This window comes from Chiloscyllium plagiosum, chromosome 30 (assembly GCF_004010195.1).
Source record: "Chiloscyllium plagiosum isolate BGI_BamShark_2017 chromosome 30, ASM401019v2, whole genome shotgun sequence".
NCBI classification, from domain to species: domain Eukaryota; kingdom Metazoa; phylum Chordata; class Chondrichthyes; order Orectolobiformes; family Hemiscylliidae; genus Chiloscyllium; species Chiloscyllium plagiosum.
In genome coordinates, this window is record NC_057739.1 from 27,377,443 (window position 1) to 27,397,868 (window position 20,426).

General features: G+C 40.1%; 1 protein-coding gene across 2 annotated transcripts in view; it reads left to right on the forward strand.

Moving 5' to 3' along the window:
• The first annotated feature begins 204 nt into the window (after nucleotides 1–204).
• Nucleotides 205–20,426, forward strand: part of LOC122564842 (olfactomedin-like protein 2A) — a 64,558-nt gene continuing 44,336 nt past the window's right edge. For both annotated transcript variants that reach the window (XM_043720175.1, XM_043720174.1), the window contains exon 1: nucleotides 205–489. In XM_043720175.1, coding sequence (XP_043576110.1) covers nucleotides 421–489 — 69 coding nt within the window. In that variant the 5' untranslated portion in view covers nucleotides 205–420. The remainder of the gene's footprint in view (nucleotides 490–20,426) is intronic.

The following is a 20,426-nucleotide window of genomic DNA, read 5'->3' on the forward strand; positions in this document are numbered from 1 at the left end:
AATTTTATATTCAAATGAAACTTTTTATGTGACATTTATTTGCCAGTAAATGTTTGTTTTGGAGACTTCAACAACTTCAGTGTTCATTCTGCGTGGACATTGGGTTGGTACGATCTGCAGTTGGTATTCATTATTGTCCCTCCCTCGCATTCAAAACACACTGGAAATTTAAAAAAAATCCTGACTACGAGTTAGCCGAAAGCTGCATTGCACAGCCGCAGTTACCCAGTTTCAGGGAAGGGTTGAAGGCGAGACTTTGGAGATCCTGAGAAGAGCAATCCCTGTGTAGGAAACCAAAGATCTTTCTTCTTCAAAGATTTTAGTGACTTTAAAAGCACTGTCACCGAATTCTTGCTGATGGTACAGTATTTCTGCTCAGATTGCTCTCTCCAAATAACGAAAACATAAGAGGCATTTAAAATGTGGAGACTTCCCAAATATATTCTTTCTCTTTTTATCCTAACACGAGCAGTTAATGCAACCAGTAAGGTAAGTTTTTATGTTTTGAATAATTGTTGATCATTTAAATGCTTTTAAATTACATTTCTATAGTAAGTTCTCTTTACTTCAAAATAATTCCATTGTTGACCAAACTTCTATTTTGGAACAGGTCTTTTTGAAGTGTTTCTGCAGTGTCACAAGGATCCAGGATAAGACTGGGCCATTTGATTATCAGGCTCACACTGCAAACATTCCCTAACATATGGTTCATGCAAGTAGTTTATAAAACTACTAATTTACAAAAGTAAATTACCTGAATGTCCAACGTTGGCATTATATACAGCGCAAAGCAGCTATGTTTCTATCAATTCTGCATGTTATTTGTCATATTTAAAGTTGCAGTCAGTATTCACAGTGTTCATTGCATGCCAAACATATCACTCGCGGATTTTTTTTCACAGCTTCGAGCCCTTCCGATCACTGTCGTCGAAGACTTTTAGGTAGTGGCCTTTTCCTATTGTTTATTAGAACTTGGTCAAATACAGAACTCAACATTTAAGTTAGTATACGAAGTTCTGAGAGTTCCCTCTGAACATCTGGGTTGGAATCAGATCGGTGAAGTCACAGTGGACTGTTCAGGTTAATCGTGCAATGTTGTTTCACAACGCATGGATTTTTCAGAATTTTTGTTTCCAATTAATATGCTAAGTGCTCCAAGTGGATTTGCTTTGATAATCGAAGTAGCTACACTTTTCTTCAATGCGAACAAAACATGGGCATATAATATAATTTCTTGAAACTTAAAAGTGGAACTTACTGTTCCAAAAAACACTGTTGTATTTGAGAAGGGGCAACTGCTATTTATCACTATTGCTATTTATCACTATTTGTAATTTTTAACAGCGTAGATTAATGCGCCATCAACACCTGAAAACGCATGTTACTTTGAGTGCAAAGTTTTTTTTTCAAATACTGATTAGTTCTTTTTCTTTTCAGCATTTCTATTATTTTCAGATTTTCAGTATTCACTTTTTTAACTTAGACAAGATCTTATTCAAATAAATCTAATGGAAGATTGTAAGTCGGGACAGTTCAAATTATTGTTTTTTTTATAAGATCCTTCAGCAATGATTTGGAGTATTCAGTCATACCTATGTATTTCCACACACTCAAAATATATATCATGTAATATATCATATTTCCAGGGTCTTTTGATCATAAACTCTAAATACTGCAATAATTGAATAAATATGATGGTTTCCAAAGTTTCATATAAATGTTAGAGATGTCATATATTTTCCATGTTGATACAGTGATACCCAATTAAAATATGAGGATACAAATTAGACTGTAAAGAATAACCCTCCCCACCCCTCAAGATAGTAATTGATTTCCAACCAAGTCTGCTTTGTTGCCTAATTCCTATATCCATTGATTCTCTTAGAATTAAAAAAAATCAATTGATCTTAGCCTTGAAAATACTCAATAGCAGAAAATAAAATTCACAGCCTTCCAGGTTAAAGCATTCTAAAGGTTCACAAGGCTCTCAGTAAAAATGTACTAGGAGAAAGTGAGGACTGCAGATGCTGGGGATCAGAGCTTAAAAATGTGTTGCTGGAAAAGCGCAGCAGGTCAGGCAGCAACAAAGGAGAAGGAGAATCGACGTTTTGGGCATGAGCCCTTCTTCAGGAATGAGGAGGGTGTGCCAAGCAGGCTAAGATAAAAGGTAGGGAGGAGGGACTTGGGGGAGGGGCATTGGGAATGCGATAGGTGAAAGGAGGTTAAGGTGAGGGTGATAGGCCGGAGAGGGGGTGGGGGCGGAGAGGTCGGGAAGAAGATGGGTGGTTGAATTGGTTGGTGCGGGTGTCCCAGAGGTGTTCTCTGAAATGTTCCGCAAGTAGGCGGCCTGTCTCCCCAATGTATAGGAGGCCACATCGGGTGCAGCGGATGCAGTAAATGATGTGTGTGGAGGTGCAGGTGAATTTCTGATGGATATTGAAGGATGCCTTGGGGCGTTGGAGGGAAGTGAGGGGGGAGGTGTGGGCACAAGTTTTGCAATTTTTGTTGTTGCAGGGGAAGGTGCCGGGAGTGGAGGTTGGGTTGGTGGGGGTGTGGATCTGACAAGGGAGTCGCGGAGGGAGTGGTCTTTCTGGAATGCTGATAGGGGTGGGGAGGGAAATTCCCAATTCCTTCGCCTTCACTGTATCTGCTTCCAGGAGGACAAATTCCAATACCGAACAACCCAGATGGCCTCCTTCTTCAAAGACCGCAATTTCCCCTCAGACGTGGTCGACGATGCTCTCCACCGCATCTCCTCCACATCCCGCTCCTCCGCCCTTGAACCCCACCCCTCCAACCGCCACCAGGACAGAACCCCACTAGTCCTCACCTACCACCCCACTAACCTTCAGATACATCGGATCATCCTTCGTCATTTCCGCCACCTCCAAACAGACCCCACCACCAAGGATATATTTCCCTCCCCATTCATGCCAGGAATCCATCTAGTGAATCTTTGTTGTGCTGCCTTTAAGGAAATATATCTTTCTTGGATATGAAGATAAAACTTTACAGATAAAACTGTTTTTCCCAAGTGAAGAAAATACTTTATTCGGGGTTTTCATCAATATAGTTCTTTCTCATTTTCTTAAACCAAGGTCAATGATAGTCTTTAGAGTTACAAGATAGCTGATAACAGTGTAGTGAACAAGAGATAAAAATGAAAAGGGATGAAACAAAATGCTATCCTCACAATGATTCATAATATAACATTTAATTACTTTGTTACATTACTTTGGATAATAAATGTTTTATAAATCTGATTTCTGCATGGGTTTTAATCTAAAAGAGGTAGAAATTGTTTTTTGTAAATACTCTAAATACTGCAATAATTGAATAAATATGATGGTTTCCAAAGTTTCATATAAATGTTAGAGATGTCATATATTTTCCATGTTGATACAGTGATACCTAATTAAAATATGAGGATACAAATTAGACTGTAAAGAATAACCCTCCCTACCCCTCAAGATAGTAATTGATTTCCAATCAAGTCTGCTTTGTTGCCTAATTCCTATATCCATTGATTCTCTTAGAATTAAAAAAAATCAATTGATCTTAGCCTTGCTCAGTTCTTCAAATGTTGAATGCCAGGTAGTTGGAAAGTATAAATAGAAAATGTATTGATTTGGAATCATTTAAAACAATCTGGTGATGCAAAGCATTCATCTTACAATAATATATAATGCTTAGATTTATTCCCCAGGGTTAGTAGAATGAGGACAATCTATTTGCTACATTTAAAAGTGATTAAAGGATTTGAAAGGGTAGATTGAGTCAGGCCATCTCCTCTGGTGAGCAAGTCCGGAAGAACGATGCATAATATTAAAATTTGAGACAGATTATCCGGAGGTGACTTCAGGGAGCACTTTTCATGCAAAGGCAATAGAAATCTGAAACTGTGCGCCAAAAAGCTGCTGAAGCCATATCAATCAGAAATTTATCATTACAGAATGGATACTGCACAGAAGGAGGCTGTTCACTTCCTCATTGCCATGTTTTTCCTCTGAAAGAGCAACTCAAGGGCAAGTCCCATATCTGCACCAATGTTCTGTATATACCGATCAGCATGCTGATGTGTTGACTTACGGTTTCAGACGTGCACAGACCTTGGATGTCTGTGCAGTATCAGAAAAACAAATACAAGGAATTAGATACTTATCCTTTCCTTGTAGCCCAATAATTTATTTTTCTCTTCAGCTGCTTATCCAATTACTCTGAAAGCTGCAGTTAAATCTACCTCCATCACACTCCAGACAGTGCACTCCAGATCTTAACCACTTGCTATTAAAAAAACATGCCTCATATCCTGTTGCTTCTTTAGCTAATGCTCTTAAATCAATGCCCACTAGTTCTTGACTCTCTGCCAATGAGAATAATTTCTCCCATCTATTCGGTCTAGATCACTTCTGACTTTGAACACATTAAATCTCCTCTTTTATTTTCTTCTCTGAGGAGATGAACTTCAGATTCTCTAGTTTATCCTTGTAACTGAAACCTCTCATTCCTGGAACAAATCTTGTAAACATTTCTGCCTACTCCATGAAGACTTCATATCCTTACTAAAGTGCAGTGTCCAGAACTGGACACAATTCTCCAGAGGAGGCCCAACTGATAATTTATAAAAGTTAATTTTCATCATGTTCAAAACTGAAACTGATTGATTTTTATTAGACAAGAATTATGGAGCTGAGAAAATTATATAGAGTTAAGATACAGAGCAGCCATCATCTACTTCAATGATGGAACAAATATCTCAATGGTCTATTCTTCAAGTAAATGGAGCACTAAGAAAGCACTACTGCCTTTGATTCCTTGCACAGTGAGTTCCTGAAGGATGAAATGCAAAGCAGATGCCAGATATTGACCGTCAGGAATACTTGAGAGTGAATTACTTAGGTTGCTCTTGCTGATCTCCCAGTGACTAGTATTATGGACCAAGCCAGATTCCCTCAGAACATTTCAAGGAAGTAGCCCGGACCTTAACTTTGCCATTGTTTTCAGCAGGTACACAGCGGATATTCTAGGAGTGAATCAGCTAGTCAAACCACTTAGTTTTAAACAGAACAAAATTTATTTACAAGATTACTGAGTGAAACACAGAAAACAGAATACCAAATAACTTAATATCTCTGAAAACCCAACAGATCATCCCAACTTAATGATGCTGCTCCAAATACTTGCAACAATCCCCATAAACACCCGTTGGCCCAAAAGGTAAAATCAAACACAGGGTCTTACTGGATAGAAGTCAGAGAGAGTGTACCAGCCTGGACCTGCTTCTTTGGGTCAAGCAGTATTTTTCACACTACCACTAGAAACACAATCAAACTAGAGAAAAGCCGAGCTGGGAGATCTGGCCACTCCTCTTTCATCGGGCAAGTGTTTTTTTAATACTTGAAAGCCTTCTATCTGAGACAGTACCTGTTAGCTATTATCAAATTGGCCCTAAAACCCCTCACCTCCAGACTTTTCAGAGCATGTTTTGTTTATGACCTCTCTGAAAAAAAACCCAAGGACGATGTAACCTTGTTAAAGGAGCAGCTTCATCACATTAGTTACACAGCTGGATTGACGCTCATTTGGAGCAGGTTACCTGCTCACCCATTTAGCTATAAAAATCATAAAGAGGAAAGATGATTAAAAAAATAACCGGGTCTGATATTATTTCAGCTGTACAAAATGTGAAGATCAGTACAGATGTGAAAGATAGATTGTGTTTTAATAATGTCACTTTTAAATCAGCAACATTGTTTGAAGTATTGGAGGTTGATGGATTAATTCTAAATGCAAGATAAAAACAATCTTTGTTCTTCTGTCACAAGTATAACATCAACAAAGCAAGTTAATCTTCAAAGTCTTGAATTATTTGCACTTTTAGTATTTCACAACTTTCACAAGATATTACATAACACATTAAGGCAACATTCATAAAAACCCAGCATGTTCCTTAGAAAGTTTAACTGTTGGCTGGAATAGTTAACCTGCTTCAGATTGTTATCATCTGGTAAGGCTTTCTAAATAAATATGTTCTAGAGATTGGCAGCAGTACAAATAGATAATTATTCAGTAGCAAAACCAAATGATTACATTTCAAAACCATCAGCACCACAGGAGGATTTTATTTGACTTTCTGTGTACAAAAATGTTGGGGACTGATAAAAATAAAATAACAGTGCTGCCATGCATTGCTTGACGTTCACAGTATCTCACTTGACTTGCACTTTTAACAATATCCTCCTGGCAATATATAGAAATCTAGATACAAATATTGCTGGAAAAGCACAGCAGATTGGTGAAATCATATGTTTTAAGTGTGACTTATCATCAGTATTATAATGGGGTTAATGTCATTGCTGTATTTCTGTATTTATATCATTACACAGCAAAAATGCAGTATGAAATCCTGTATCACAAGAATGGTATTCCATGCAGTGGATTAAAAATCCTGACTACTGGATATGATTATTTTATTTAGCAATGTAATTGTAAAATTACTGATGGCCCACAACTAGTTTCTGAAAATTTGTTGATTTTATACAGAATCTTTTTGGTGCTGCAGGATCTTGGGAAATGTCATCCAGAATATTGCCATCAAGACTCTTTAAATAAAGCTTTAGCACTCAATAACTTCAAAGGGACACAGACAAATAAGTAAAATGGATAGACAGGACGACAAGATAGTGCAGAGAGGAGTGAAGCGATTTAGTTTGGTGTGAAGAGCATGGAAAAACAGTATAAAATACAGGGAACAATTCCACTGGGGATACAGGAACTGAGGGACCTAAGTGTATGTGTGTGTAAATCTTTTTTAATTTAAATGTTTAATTTATTTATTAATTTTGTGGGATATGGGGTCATTGGATGGCCAGCATTTACTGCCCATCCCTAGTTGCCCTCAAGAAGGTTATGATGAGCTGCCTTCTTGAAACAATGCAGTCCACCTACTGTGGGTTGATCCACAATGCCATTAGGGAAGGAACTCCAGAATTTGGACCAAGCGATAGTGAAGGAATGGTGATGTATTTCCAAGTCAGGATAGTGAGTGGCTTGGAGGGGAACTTGAAGGTGATGGTGTTTCCATATATCTGCTGTAAGTGTCCTTCTAGATAGAACTGGTCATGGGTTTGGAAGATGCTGTCTGAGGATTTTTGGTGAATTTCTGCAGTGCTTCCTGCAGAGAATACACACTGTTGCTACTGAGCACCGGCAGTGGAGGGAGTGGATGCTTGTGGATGTAGTGCCAAACAAGCAGGCTACTTTGTCCTGGATGGTGTCAAGCTTCTTGAGTGTTGTTGGGGCTACATTCATCCAGGCAGGTGGGGAGCATTTCATCACACTCCTGACTTGTGCCTTGTAGGTAGTGGATAGGCTGTGGGGAGTCAGGAGAAGTGACTCATCTCAGTATTCTTAAAATCTGACCTGATCTTGTAGCCACTGTGTTTATGTGGTAAGTCCAGTTGAATTTCTGGTCAGTGATTACTTAATACACAGCATTCTGGATTTTCTCAACAGGGTCATGTAATACAAAAGCAAGGAAGTTCATATTAAACCTGTGTGGAAAATAACACTGATTTGATCTCAATTCCTGCTGATTATCATGTACTGTACGCCCTCAGCTGATGAATCAGTACGTTTCCATGTTGAACAACATTTGGAGGAAGCACTGAGGGTGACAAGGGCATAAAATGTACTCTAGGTGGGAGATTTCAATGTCTACCACCAAGATAGTGCAAAGGCCATGGACCGTGACAACATACTGGCATTGGTACTGAAGACTTGTGCTCTAGAGGTTGGGTGCTCTCCTAGCTGGTTTAGTCTCAGAGGACATAGCTGTTGACTGGGTCTGCAGCAGGTTGTGAGGGAAGCAACAAGAGGGAAAAACACACTTGACCTCACTTAGACCAATCAGCCAGCTGCAGAAACATCTATCCATGACAGTATTGGTAAGAGTGACCACCACACACTCTTTGTGCAGTTGAAGTCCTGCCATCACATTGAGAATACATTATACTGGTTGATTGGCCTGATCTACATATTAAATAGGATTGAGTTCGAACAGATCTAGCAATTCAAAACTAGACTTCCATGATGTTCTCTAGGCTATCAACAACAGAACAATAGTACTCCTGCCCAATCTGCAGCCCCATTATATCTGCTACTCAACCATTGTCATCAATACTAGGGGATCAACGCTGGTTCAATGAAGTGTGCAGGAAGGCATGCCAGGAGCAGCCCTGGGCATATCTAAAAATGAAGTGTCAACCTAGTGAAGCTACCAAACAGAACTATTTACATGCCAAATAGCATAAACAGCAAAGTGATAGACAGAGCTAATTGAGCCTGGAGCCACTGGATCAGATCTAAACTCTGCAGTCCTGCCACATCCAGTCGTGAATGGTGGTGGACAATTAAACAACTCACTGCTGGAGGACGCTGCACAAATATCCCCATCCTCAATGATGGAAGAACCCAACACATTACTGCAAAAAATAAGGCTGAACCATTCATAGAAATCTTCAATCAGAAGTGCCAAGTAGATGATCCAACTCAGCCTCCTCCAGTGGTCCCCAGCATCAGAGATACCAGTCTTCAGCCAATTTGATTCACTCCATCTGATATCAAGAAATAGTTGGAGTCACCAGATACTGCAAAGGCCATGGGCCCTGACAACATTCCAGCAAAAGCATTGCGGACTTGTGCTGCAGAATTTAGGCACTCCCCTTGCCAAGCTGTTCCAGTACAGTTACAACACTGGCATCTAGCCAACAATATTGAAAATACCCAATATTGAAAATCTTGTACATAAAAAGCAGGACAAATCCAACCCATTCAGTTACAGCCCCATCAATCTACTCTCCATCATCAGTAAAGTGATGGAAGGGATCATCAACAGTGCTGTCAAGCAGCACCTGAGCAGCAATAACCTGCTCAGTGACGCACAGTTTGGGTTCTGCCAGGGTGACTCAGCTCTTGACTTCATTATATTCTTGGTTCAAACATGAACATGAGAGCTGAATTCCAGAGATGAGGTGAGAGTGACAGACCTTGACATTAAGGCTGCTTTTAATTGAGTGTGGCATTAAGGAGCCCAGGCAAAACTGGAATCAATGGGTTGCAGGGGGCAAACTCTCTGCTGGCTGTAGTCATGCTTGCCACATAGGAAAATGGTTCTGGTTATTGAAGGTCAGTCATCTCAGCTCCAGAACACCTCTTCAGACATTCCTCAAACTAGTGTGCTAGACCCAATCATCTTTAGCTGTTTCATCAATGACCTTTCCTCCCTCATAAGGTCAGAGTGTGGATATTCACCAGTAAATGCACAATGTTCTGCACCTTTGTGATTCATCAGATACTGAAGCAGTCTGTGTTCAAATGTAACAAAACCTGGGCAATATCCAGGCTTGGGATTAGTAGCAACCACCATTTGCACACACAAATGCTAGACAATGACCATCTCCAATAAGAGTCGGAAATTGTGATGCTGGAAAAGCACAACAGGTCAGGCAGCATCCGAGGAACAGGAGAATCGATGTTTCAGGCATAAGCCGTTCATCAGGAATGTGTGTGTGTGTTGTGTGCACATGATGAGGGAAAGGGAGCTGAGAGATAAATAGAAAGGTGGGACTGTGGAGAAGGTAGCAGGGAAGGTGATGGGTAGAGACAGGGGTGAGGAGTGATGATGATAGGTCGGGGGGGTGGGGAAGTGGAACGGATAGGTGGAAAGGAAGATGGACGGGTTGAACAGTTCAAGAGGGCAGTGCCAAGTTGGAGGGATGGATCAAAATGAGGTGGAGGAAGGGGGAGATAAGGAAACTTGTAATCAAATTGATGCCATGTGGTTGGACGGTCCCAAGGTGGAAGATGAGGCGTCCTTCCTCCAGATGTCAGGTGGGTTGGATTTGGCGGTGGAGGAGGCCCAGGACTTGCATGTCCTTGGCGGAGTTGGAGGAGGAGTTGAAGTGATTGGCCACGGGGCAGTGGGATAGTTTAGTGCATGTGTCTGAGAGATGTTCCATGAAACATTCCACGAGTTGGCGTTCTGTCTCCCCAGTTTAGAGGGCACCACATCGAGAGCAACAGACACAGAGATTTTGCATATGCAGGAAAATTTCTGCCGGATGTGGAAGGATTCCCCAAAGGATCCCCTCGGATGCTGCCTGACCTGCTGAGCTTTTCCAGCGCCACACTTTTCAACTCTGATCTCCTGCATCTGCAGTCCTCACTTTCTCCATCTTCAATAGGAGTCCTTTGACGTTTAATGACCCGATACCCAACATGAGCAAAACTAATGTAGTGTACAAAATACCATGCAAGGACTGCACAAAACACTATATAGGACAAACAGGAAGACAGCTAACAATCCGCATACATGAACATCAACTAGCCACGAAACGACACGACCAGCTATCCTTAGTAGCCACACACGCAGACAACAAGCAACATGAATTCGACTGGGATAACACTACTATCATAGGGCAAGCCAGACAGAGAACAGCCAGGGAATTCCTAGAGGCATGGCATTCATCCACAAACTCCATCAACAAACACATCGACCTGGACCGAATATACCAACCACTACAGCGGACAGCTGAAACTGACAACCGGAAGCGGCAGGGACAGACCACTATAAACACCGGAGGAAACATCAAAGAAGCGCTTCGCAGGAGGTTCCCAAGCACTGATGATGTCGCCTAGCCAGGGGACGAAACGTTTGCAACGAAAACTTCCAGCTCGGTGAACAGAACCACAACAATGGAGAAGCTTGACACCATCCAGGACAAAGCAGCCCACTTGATTGACACCACATCCACAAGCATCCACTTTCTCCACCACTGGTGCTCAATAGCAGCAGTACTGTTACTATGTGCAATGCACTATAGAAATTCACTAATGATCATTCGAGAGCACCTTCCAAACCCATGACCACTTTCAATGAGAAGGACAATGGCAGTAGATGCATAGGAATACCACCTACAAGTTATCCTCAAGCTACTCAGCATCCTGACTTGGAAATATGTCGCCATTCTTTTATTGTCACTGAGTCAAAATTCTGGAATTCTCTCTCTAACGGCATTGTGGTCTACTTGCAGAATGTGGACTGCATCGATTTAAGTAGGCAGCTCACCACCACCTTCTCAAGGGCAAACAGGGGATAGCCAATAAATGCTGGCCAACCAGCAATGCCCATGTCATATAAGTGAATTTAAAAAACTGGAGCATTATGTCCAATTCTTTTCCCCAGGCTTTAATAAGGATTTACTGGCATTAGAGAGGGTGCAGAAAAGATGCTGGGTGATGAACTTCAGTTACATAGTTAGATTGAAGAAGTTAGAACTGTCCTCATTGGAAAAGAGTGGGTTGAGAGGAGATTTGGCAGAGATGTTCTAAATAATGAGTGGTCTGAATAGAATAGATAGTGAGGTAAAGATCCTATTGGTGGAAGAATAAAGAAACAGAGGGCTCAGATTTTAGATAATTGACAGAATAAGCAATGGTGACATGAAGAAAAGTACACTTTGCGGAGCCACAAGGATCTGAGTTTGGTGGAGTTACTTTCAATTAAAACATTAAAAAGGAAAATGACTGATTTCTGAAAAGGTAGAAACTGCAGAAGTATAGGGAGAAGATAAAGTGGCCATATTCCTACCAGACTCGAACAGTGTGGTACTGGAAAAGCCAGTCAGGCAGTATCCGAGGAGGAGGAGAAACAATGTTTCGGGCATAAGCCCTTCATCAGGAATGAGACTTGTGGGCCAGGAGGGCTGAGAGATAAATGGAAGGGGGGGGTGGGGCTGGAGGGGAAGGCAGCTAGGAATGCAGCCAGCCCTACCCTCCTCCTGCTCCTTGGATACTGCCTGATCGGCTGTGTTTTTCCAACTCTGATCTCCAGTCCTCTTTTTCCCATTGTCCTACCAGACCATTGCACTGTTCTTTCATTAGAAAGAAACAAATGGTGGTGATTTAAGCTGAGAGTCACTACTCCTCAAGCAAAGGTGGGGGTGAGGTTGAGAAGGAGACTCCTTCATGGTAATCTCAGCCAGAGTAGGAACTGAACCTACACTGTTAGCATCACTCTGCATTGTAAACCAGCGAACCAGTTAATGGAGCTAACCAAATAGCACAATGTGAATTACTGCTATAGAGAGCAAGCACAGATACAACAGACCAAATGACCTTCATCCCAATTTAAAGGACTTGGCAGAATTATCATTGTAGCTCTGTAAGGAAACAGGATTAACATCAAAAGAATTCTTGTCTTTAATCCAGATCACGAGCAGACCAAAAAGGCCTAGACCCTTTCTTACCACAATCACACTGACTGACTTTATTCATTAATTTATTATGGGGCAAGTTACTGAAGGCCTTTGGTAAATTCAGATTGATTACATCTACTGAATTACCATTATCTCTCTCTTAACTCCTTAGACAAATAAATAACTTCAACACACAAGATTTTTCCTTTTGAGATCGATCCTGATTATTCAGTATTCTATTTGCCAGTTTCTAGATGTTCTTATATTCTGTCCTTTAGGGGATTCCATTTTTTTTCCTATGATCAATGTTGAACTGACTAGTCTATAATACTCTGGACTGTTCTGCGTCCTTTCTTAAATATAGGAATTATATTAACTATCTGTTGGTCCTCTAGCACTGTATCATATTTTTCTAATGATATTAATAAATACAAATAGCAATGCCTCTGGCTATCATGTTCTTAAGTTCTTTTAAAATATGTGGCTGGAATCTTCTGGATATTGGCAAAGTTGCTGGCAGGGGGACTGGTACTATGCAGCACTGGTGGTCAGGTGGTCAAGGGGAATGGCTGACCACGCTCCTGGCAAAAAGCCAATTAGTTATTCTTGGTTGTGGAACAAGACAAATCTTCTATCTGCGGCAGACATGAATTCAACACCCTAATCATTACCTCATGGGAATGAAGGTCCAGATACTGTATTTAAAGGGCACCAAGACAGACATTTATTCTCTACATATGATTCTCACAATCTGAGTAGCTTCTGGGAACGAGAACAGCTGCCATGCCTTCTGCATTGGCCATCTGGATCCCTGGAACTAGATGGTATCATTATTACGGAAGTTGATCTTTCCTCCATCACCCTTAACCCTCTCTTCATAAGGCAGGAGATAAGGAGATAAGGCAGGAACAGGATACTGATTAAGGATGATCAGCCATGATCATATTGAATGGTGGTGCAAGCTCGAAGGGCAGAATGGCCTACTCCTGCACCTATTGTCTATTCTGGCAAGTTTGCCTTTTAATGAGCAATTGCAATATGCAAATGTATTAAAAATGTATGCTTGATCGATTGGCAATCCAGTACCAACTTAATTTCATAGTTTTAATTCAGTTTTGGGAAGCTATCACACAAGTAAGTGCTCTTGACCACATAGTTTCATGTGCAATGTGGTATCAAAAGATTCTACTTGTGGATTCAATCTATAAAGATCAGGGGCTTTATCCTTCTTGAGTTTGTTCAGTTGATTCAATGCACAAAATTCTTAGCACACCTATTGCTCTATTCATCATCCACTACCATTTCTACTTGCTTTATCTTCCTGGTAAATTGCAAAGAAAATTAATTATTTGAGACTTCTGCCTTCTCTGTGTCATTAGCTATACTGTTATCCTGTCTAGCCCTTTAATGAAACATTTCCGTCAGAACTATTTTTTAATTGATGTGACTGTAAAATGTTTTGCTATTTCACTTGATGCTCTTTGATAATTTAATTTCATGGCTTCTCACTGCCTTCTTAATTGTGGTTTTGAACATCTCTTCTAAGCTCTTCATAATATCTCTTACTATGCATTTTTCTGCTGTCCCTGGTTTTAATATATTCCTTTTTCCTAATTCTATGTCATTTTTGAGTCTTTAAATACAAATGGAATCCCATTGTTATCTCACCTGTTTTTTCCTTTTAACAGAAGATTATTTTCCTGCACCGTTTAATTATTCCAAGCGAGTATGCCAGCATGAAAAACTAGCAAAACCAACTATATTGTCATCGTTCAGAATATTCATTTATAGAGTTATAGAGTCATGGAGAAATACAGCACGGAAACAGACCCTTCAGTTCAACTCGTCCATGCTGACCAGATATCCCAACCTAATCTAATCTCATTTGCCAGCACTTGGCCCATATCCCTCTAGGCCCTTCCTGTTCAGAGACCATTCCAGATGCCTTTTTAAAGACTGTAATTGTACTATCCTCCACCACATCCTCTGGCAGCTCATTCCTTAACGCACCACCCTCTGCATAAAAAAGTTGTCCCTTAGGTCCCTTTTATATCTTTCCCCGCTCACCCTCGAGAAATTGAGGATTTGGTTAAGATGAAGAAGGAAGCAAATGTCAGGTATAGACAGAAGAGATCGAGAGAATCCTTAGAAGAGTATCATAGCAGTAGGGGTATACTTAAGAGGGAAATCAGGAGGGCAAAAAGGGGACATGCGATAGCTTTGGCAAATAGGGGTTAAGGAGAATCCAAAGGGTTTTTATAAATACCTTAAGGATAAAAGGGTAATTAGGGAGAGAATAGGGCCCTTGTTTCGAAAATAAAATTACATAGAACATAGTTCGTATCAGCAACATTTAAAAATAATGTACCATTGCAGTGAGATATAAATACAGTACAACTTCGGTTATCCAAACATTAATTATCCGAATTTCAGATTACTTGAACAAGATCTCAAGGTCCCATAAAAAAATTTGGCAACTCAGCATCCAGTTTTCAGTTAAAAGGCATTGTGGCGTGCATTGCCGGATAACTGAGGCATGTTTGATAACCAGCACTCATAAATTACTGCTCGTTTACGATCAGATCAGTTATCCAAACAATCAGTTATCCAAACAAAAGACTCCTCCTCTGTCTTATTTAGATAATCGAGGTTATACTGCACACTATATCAATTATAGGAAGCTTTCCAATATGATGGAATCAACCTCTCTTTTCCACAAACTCATTCCAGCAACTTACTGCACCTATCAAGTTCACAATAGCAAATATATCAGCTACATTACATTTTTCAATCTCTGATTTGGTGCACTATTCTCATTCATCAAGCGGAAATTGTCCTCACATTTCAATCTGTGATTGCTGAATGGAATAAATTTTGGGTCAACAGAATAAGCACCAAATGTGAGGTCCAGGAATCAAAGGGGTGAGTGCAACAAGAATTATTAATATATAGAAGCTTTGTGTAACATTGCAAGGAGGGAAGTGAGCATGTCACCAGAAATGCTGTGATTGACCCCTGACATCTCTAATTACAAGCCATGTGACAATGCTCCCCTTACTCTTTTAGCTAATTTGACTTTCCCAAGTCTTCCTTGTTACAAAAGTAGAAACTCTGGAAAAGCTCAGCAAGTCTGGTAGCATCTTCTGAGGAAGGGTCACTGGACCTGGAAGGTTAGCTCTGGTTTCTCTCCACAGATGCTACCAGACCTGCTGAGCTTTTCTAGCAATTTCTATTTTTGTTTCTAATTTCCAGCATCCGAAGTTCTGTCGGTTTTTATTCTACTTTCTTGTCACATGATGGTAGTTGCTGTCCTTTAGCCTACTTAAAATGCAAGATTATGCAGAACAGTACAATAGTATGGAAACTGAATGGGGATTATTACACTTAGCCCCCAAATATATACAGGCCTTTGCTTCTTTTATTTAAGAACTCCTACAGTGTGAAAATAGGCCCTTCAGTCCAACAAGTCCACAACAACCCTCCAAATCCATTACTCTATATTTACCCCTGACTAATGCCCCTAACCTACACATCCCTGAACATTATGGGCAATTTAACATTGCCAATTCACCTAACTTGCACTTCTTCAGATTGTGGGAGGAAACTGGAGCAACCAGAAGAAACACACATTGACACGGGAAGAATGCGCAAACTCCACACAGTCACCTGAGGCTGGAATCGAACATGGGTCCCTGGCGCTAACCACTAAGCCACCGTGCTATGCCACTTCAAGAGCTGTATCATGTGCTCAGAGGTTTTCTTGTGGTTTTATGGCTGTCCTGACATTGTGAATTGTGTAGAACTTTCAGCAACCAAATGTAGTCTTTGTCTCAATCCAGCCATCCCTGAATCTTACTTAAAAGACCGAATCATGGAGGCTTGGGTAGGTTCTCAAAAAATCAAGGTGTTATAACAGCTCCTGTGAAACTGGCTTAGACTTGTATGACCCTTTGGCATTGATCATAGACCAGCTAGAGGTTAAATGGAGGGAAAGAGCTTTCTTTTGATGAATGCCACTGTCTTGTCTTCAAGCGCCTTAATTCATAGAAACACAGAAACATAGAAAATAGGTGCAGAAGTAGGCTATTCAGCCCTTCCAGCCTGTATTGCTATTCAATATGATCATGGCTGATCATGAAAGCACAGTATCCCATTCCCGCCCTCTCTCCATACTCTTTAGCCATAAGGGCCACGTCCATCTCCCTCAAATATATCTAATGAACTGGCCCTAACAGCTTCCTGTGGGAGAGAATTCCACAGGTTCACAACTCTCTCAGTGAAGGAATTCTTCCTCATCTCAGTCCTGAATGGCTTACCCCTTATTCTTAGACTGTGATCCCTTGTTCTGGACTTCCCCAACATTTGGGAACATTCTTTCCGTACCTAGCCTGTCCAGTCCCATCATATGTTTCTATGAGATCCCCCCTATTCTTCTAAATTCCAATGAATACAAGCCCAGTCAACCAGTCTTTCCTCATATATCAGGCCTGCCATGTGGGAATCAGTCTGGTGAACCTTCACTGCACTCCCTCAACAGCAAGACTGTTCTTCCTTAGACTCGGAGACCAAAACTGTACACAATACTCAAGGTGTGACCTCACCAAGGCCCTGTATGACTGCCGCAAGACATCTAAACTCCAATACTTAAATCCTCTCACTATGAAGGAGAGCATGTCATTAGCTTTCCTCACTGCCCTGCTGCACCTGCATTCTAACCTTCAGTGACTGCTCCACCGTAATACCCAGGTATCGTTGCACCTGACCTTTCCTTAACTGCCACCATTCAGATAATAGTCTGCCTTCCTGTTTTTGTGACCAAAGTTGATAACCTCACATTCATCCGCATTATATTGCATTTGCCAAGTTTTTGCCCACTCAGCCAGTCTGTCCAAGTTACTCTGCAGCCTCTTAGTGTCCTCTTCACAATACACACTGCCACCCAGTGTCGTCTGCAAATTTGGGGATACTGCATTCAATTCTTTTGTCCAATTCGTACATTATCACTGTTTATAACCTCCTGGGCACAAAAGAAGTTAACCGTAGCACTGAGTATTTTCAGCTATTCATTAACGTATACTTAGAGCTAGAATACTAGTGTATTGCATCTCTGTGCTATTAGGAACTGCAGATCCCAGCGATGATGAATGGAGGGTAGTATTTCCACATTTCCTACAGGAAGACTTTACATGTACACTGCTCATATCTGTGAAACCTAGAAGCAATACATTTTGCAGTTTAGAATTTAAAGCCTGTGTCATTGCCATGCTCAACTGGTAGTTCTGCAACTTTATCAGTGATTTAAAAAGATAAAGGAAACATAACCAGAGATTTTCTTTAAAAATGTAGACAATTAATCTGTGCCTGTTTTTCGCATAAAAATCACACGTAGGAACAAATTTCTTTGTGCATTCTTGTGTGCTGATATATTCCCTGGATAAATTAAAGCAACCAAATAGACATCTGGATGTGTGGGTTATTCACATAAAGCATCTAATAGACCAAATTTGACCAAAAACTGGAATCCTACTCTGTCAGAATTGCTGAGTCTAAAACAGAATAACCAGTGGTTTTTAAAGGGACCACAAGAGGCTCTTGAAAAGCTGCTTGCAGGTGTTATGCATGCTTTTTACATTGACAGAACTAGATGCAATTCTAGCACTATTTACAGTTCAGTTAGATGGCTTCAAAGACCGGACAAGTTTGTATGATTTTACATCTGATCCTGTTCAGCCCTATCAGTATTGGTATTCATTTTGGTTAGACTCATTGTTGGGATTTCTGCCTATTAACAATACAGTACAGTGATATACAGTACAAGAGGGAAAAGAGCTGAAGGGAGCAAATCAGGATAGCAAATACCATATGAAAAATAATTAAGATGTAAGTTTACCACTGAATTTCAATTAACTTATCAGTGAGTGAAAATTCAGAGCAAAAGGTCTTGCACAATTCACCACTAAACCTGTTGTATGACCAGACCAAACCCCCAGCAACTACTGAAAGCTAAACTAAAGCCCTGGTTCTGTGACATCCTGACTCCACCCATTTATGTTGCTTCTATTGTTCCAACTTTGAAAAAATCCCAAGGCCTTACAAGCTGTTTACTTTATGGACTTCAAATACTTTGATCCCTATGGCTTAAAATCTCTATTAAAAAAAAGACAAAATACACCTCTTAAAGCCATAGTCTCATCATTGTCTCTCACACAACACACAAAAAAATTGCTTTATTTTTAAAAACCTTTAATTTTATGCTATTACTACATTATAATAAATACACATTACATTTTACTCTAAACAGTCCGATTCAATCCATCTTTGTCTTCCCATTGTGACAACATCGTGACAATGCATCAGCCATTATATTGTCTCGTCCTGTAATGTGTATAATTTTCAAATTAAATGGCTGTAACAATAAACTCCATCTAAACAGTATGGTATTTTATCTTTAAAATTCTCCAAAATCATTAAGGGGTTATGATCAGCATATACAATTGTCTCAGACACATTACTGGCAATGTAATGTTGAAACATTGCATCGCTAACACCAAACTCAAGGTCTCCTTCTCAATTATAGAATTTTTCTATTGATGAATATTCAGTTCTCTAGAAAAGTACAGAATAGGTCTTTCCACCTTCTCATCATCATCTTGCAAGAATACAGCACTGACATCCACATCACTCGCATTGATAGCTACTTTGAATGGCTTTACATAATTAGGTGCACTAACACTGGGGCAGTGGTTAACACAGCTTTCAGGCTGCTAGATGCCTTGACATGCGTATGTTCACTGAAAATTTCTGCACTCCTTTAATAAGTCAGTCAGTGGAGCAACGATACTGCTAAAAGTTAGTATGAATTTTCAATAAAAATCACTCATTCCCAGGAATCCTAGTACTTCTCTTTTCATTCATGGTCTGGAAAATTCCCTAATAATCTTTGTTTTCTCATCCTGTGGGGCCATCTGTCTATGTCCAATTATATGGCCTAAGTATGTGACTTAGGTTTTTGCAAACTCCCTCTTAGCCAAGTTTATCACTAAGCCTGCCTTCTGAAGTTGACTGAACAATTCCAATAGATACTCCAAATGTCCCTTCCATGTGAGACTAAAAATCACAAGATTGTCTATGTATACCACACAATTCGGTAATCCCCAAATTACTTTATTGGTTAGTCTTTGAAATTTAGTTGGAGAATCCTTCATATCAAATGGCATAATTTTAAACAAGTAAGGACTATTTGGTGTTATGAAAGCTAAAATTTCCTTTGCTCTCTTGGATAAAGGTACCTGCCAGTATCCTCTGAGTAAGTCCAGCTTCAAAATATAAGTTGCATGTTCCACCTTCCAAATACAGTCTTCCAGCCCTGTGGAATAGGATTTGAATCAGATCTCGTAACTGCAATGACTTTGTGGTAATCAACACATAAATGTTGGGTATCATCTGGTTTTGGCACCATCACAACAGGTGAGCTCCATTCACTGCAACTCACTTGCTTATATTGTCTTTGAGCATGTTTTCAATCTCTTTTTGAACCTTTGCCAATTTTAAAGGGTTAAGTCTCTAAGGATGTTGCTTAATTGGAACTGCATTTCCTGTATCTACATCATGCGTAATCATGTTAGTACTTCCCAGTTTATTTGCACACTTGTCTCCATGTGATTGTAATAAGTCTTTCAGGTCATTTTGATTTTCCTCTGGAAGGTAACTCAATAATTTATCTCAATTTCAAGAATATCTTCATTATGCAATTCTCATTTGAGGAATATCAAATTCACATTTATCTGGGTTTGGTTCTTCACTCTGAGTTGCAACAATTACCACATGCTCCTTTTGCTTTTCTTCCCTATCAAAATACCATATGAGCATATTCAAATGTCACACTTTGAGTTTTCCTTCTGTCTGGCATTCTTATCAAATAATTCACTTCACTCAATTTCCTTTTGACTAGATAAATCCCACTAAACCTTGTTTTTAAAGATTCACCAACCACTGGTAGTAACACTAACACTTTATCTCTTCTAATGAAAGTACAAATATTTGATTTATCTACTTCCTGTTTCATCACCTGCTGTGCTACTTTCAAATGCTATCTAGCCAACTCACCCATTATAATCTTGCCGTAAAATTTGACACATAGTCCAAATAAGTGGTCTCTAAACTCTGACT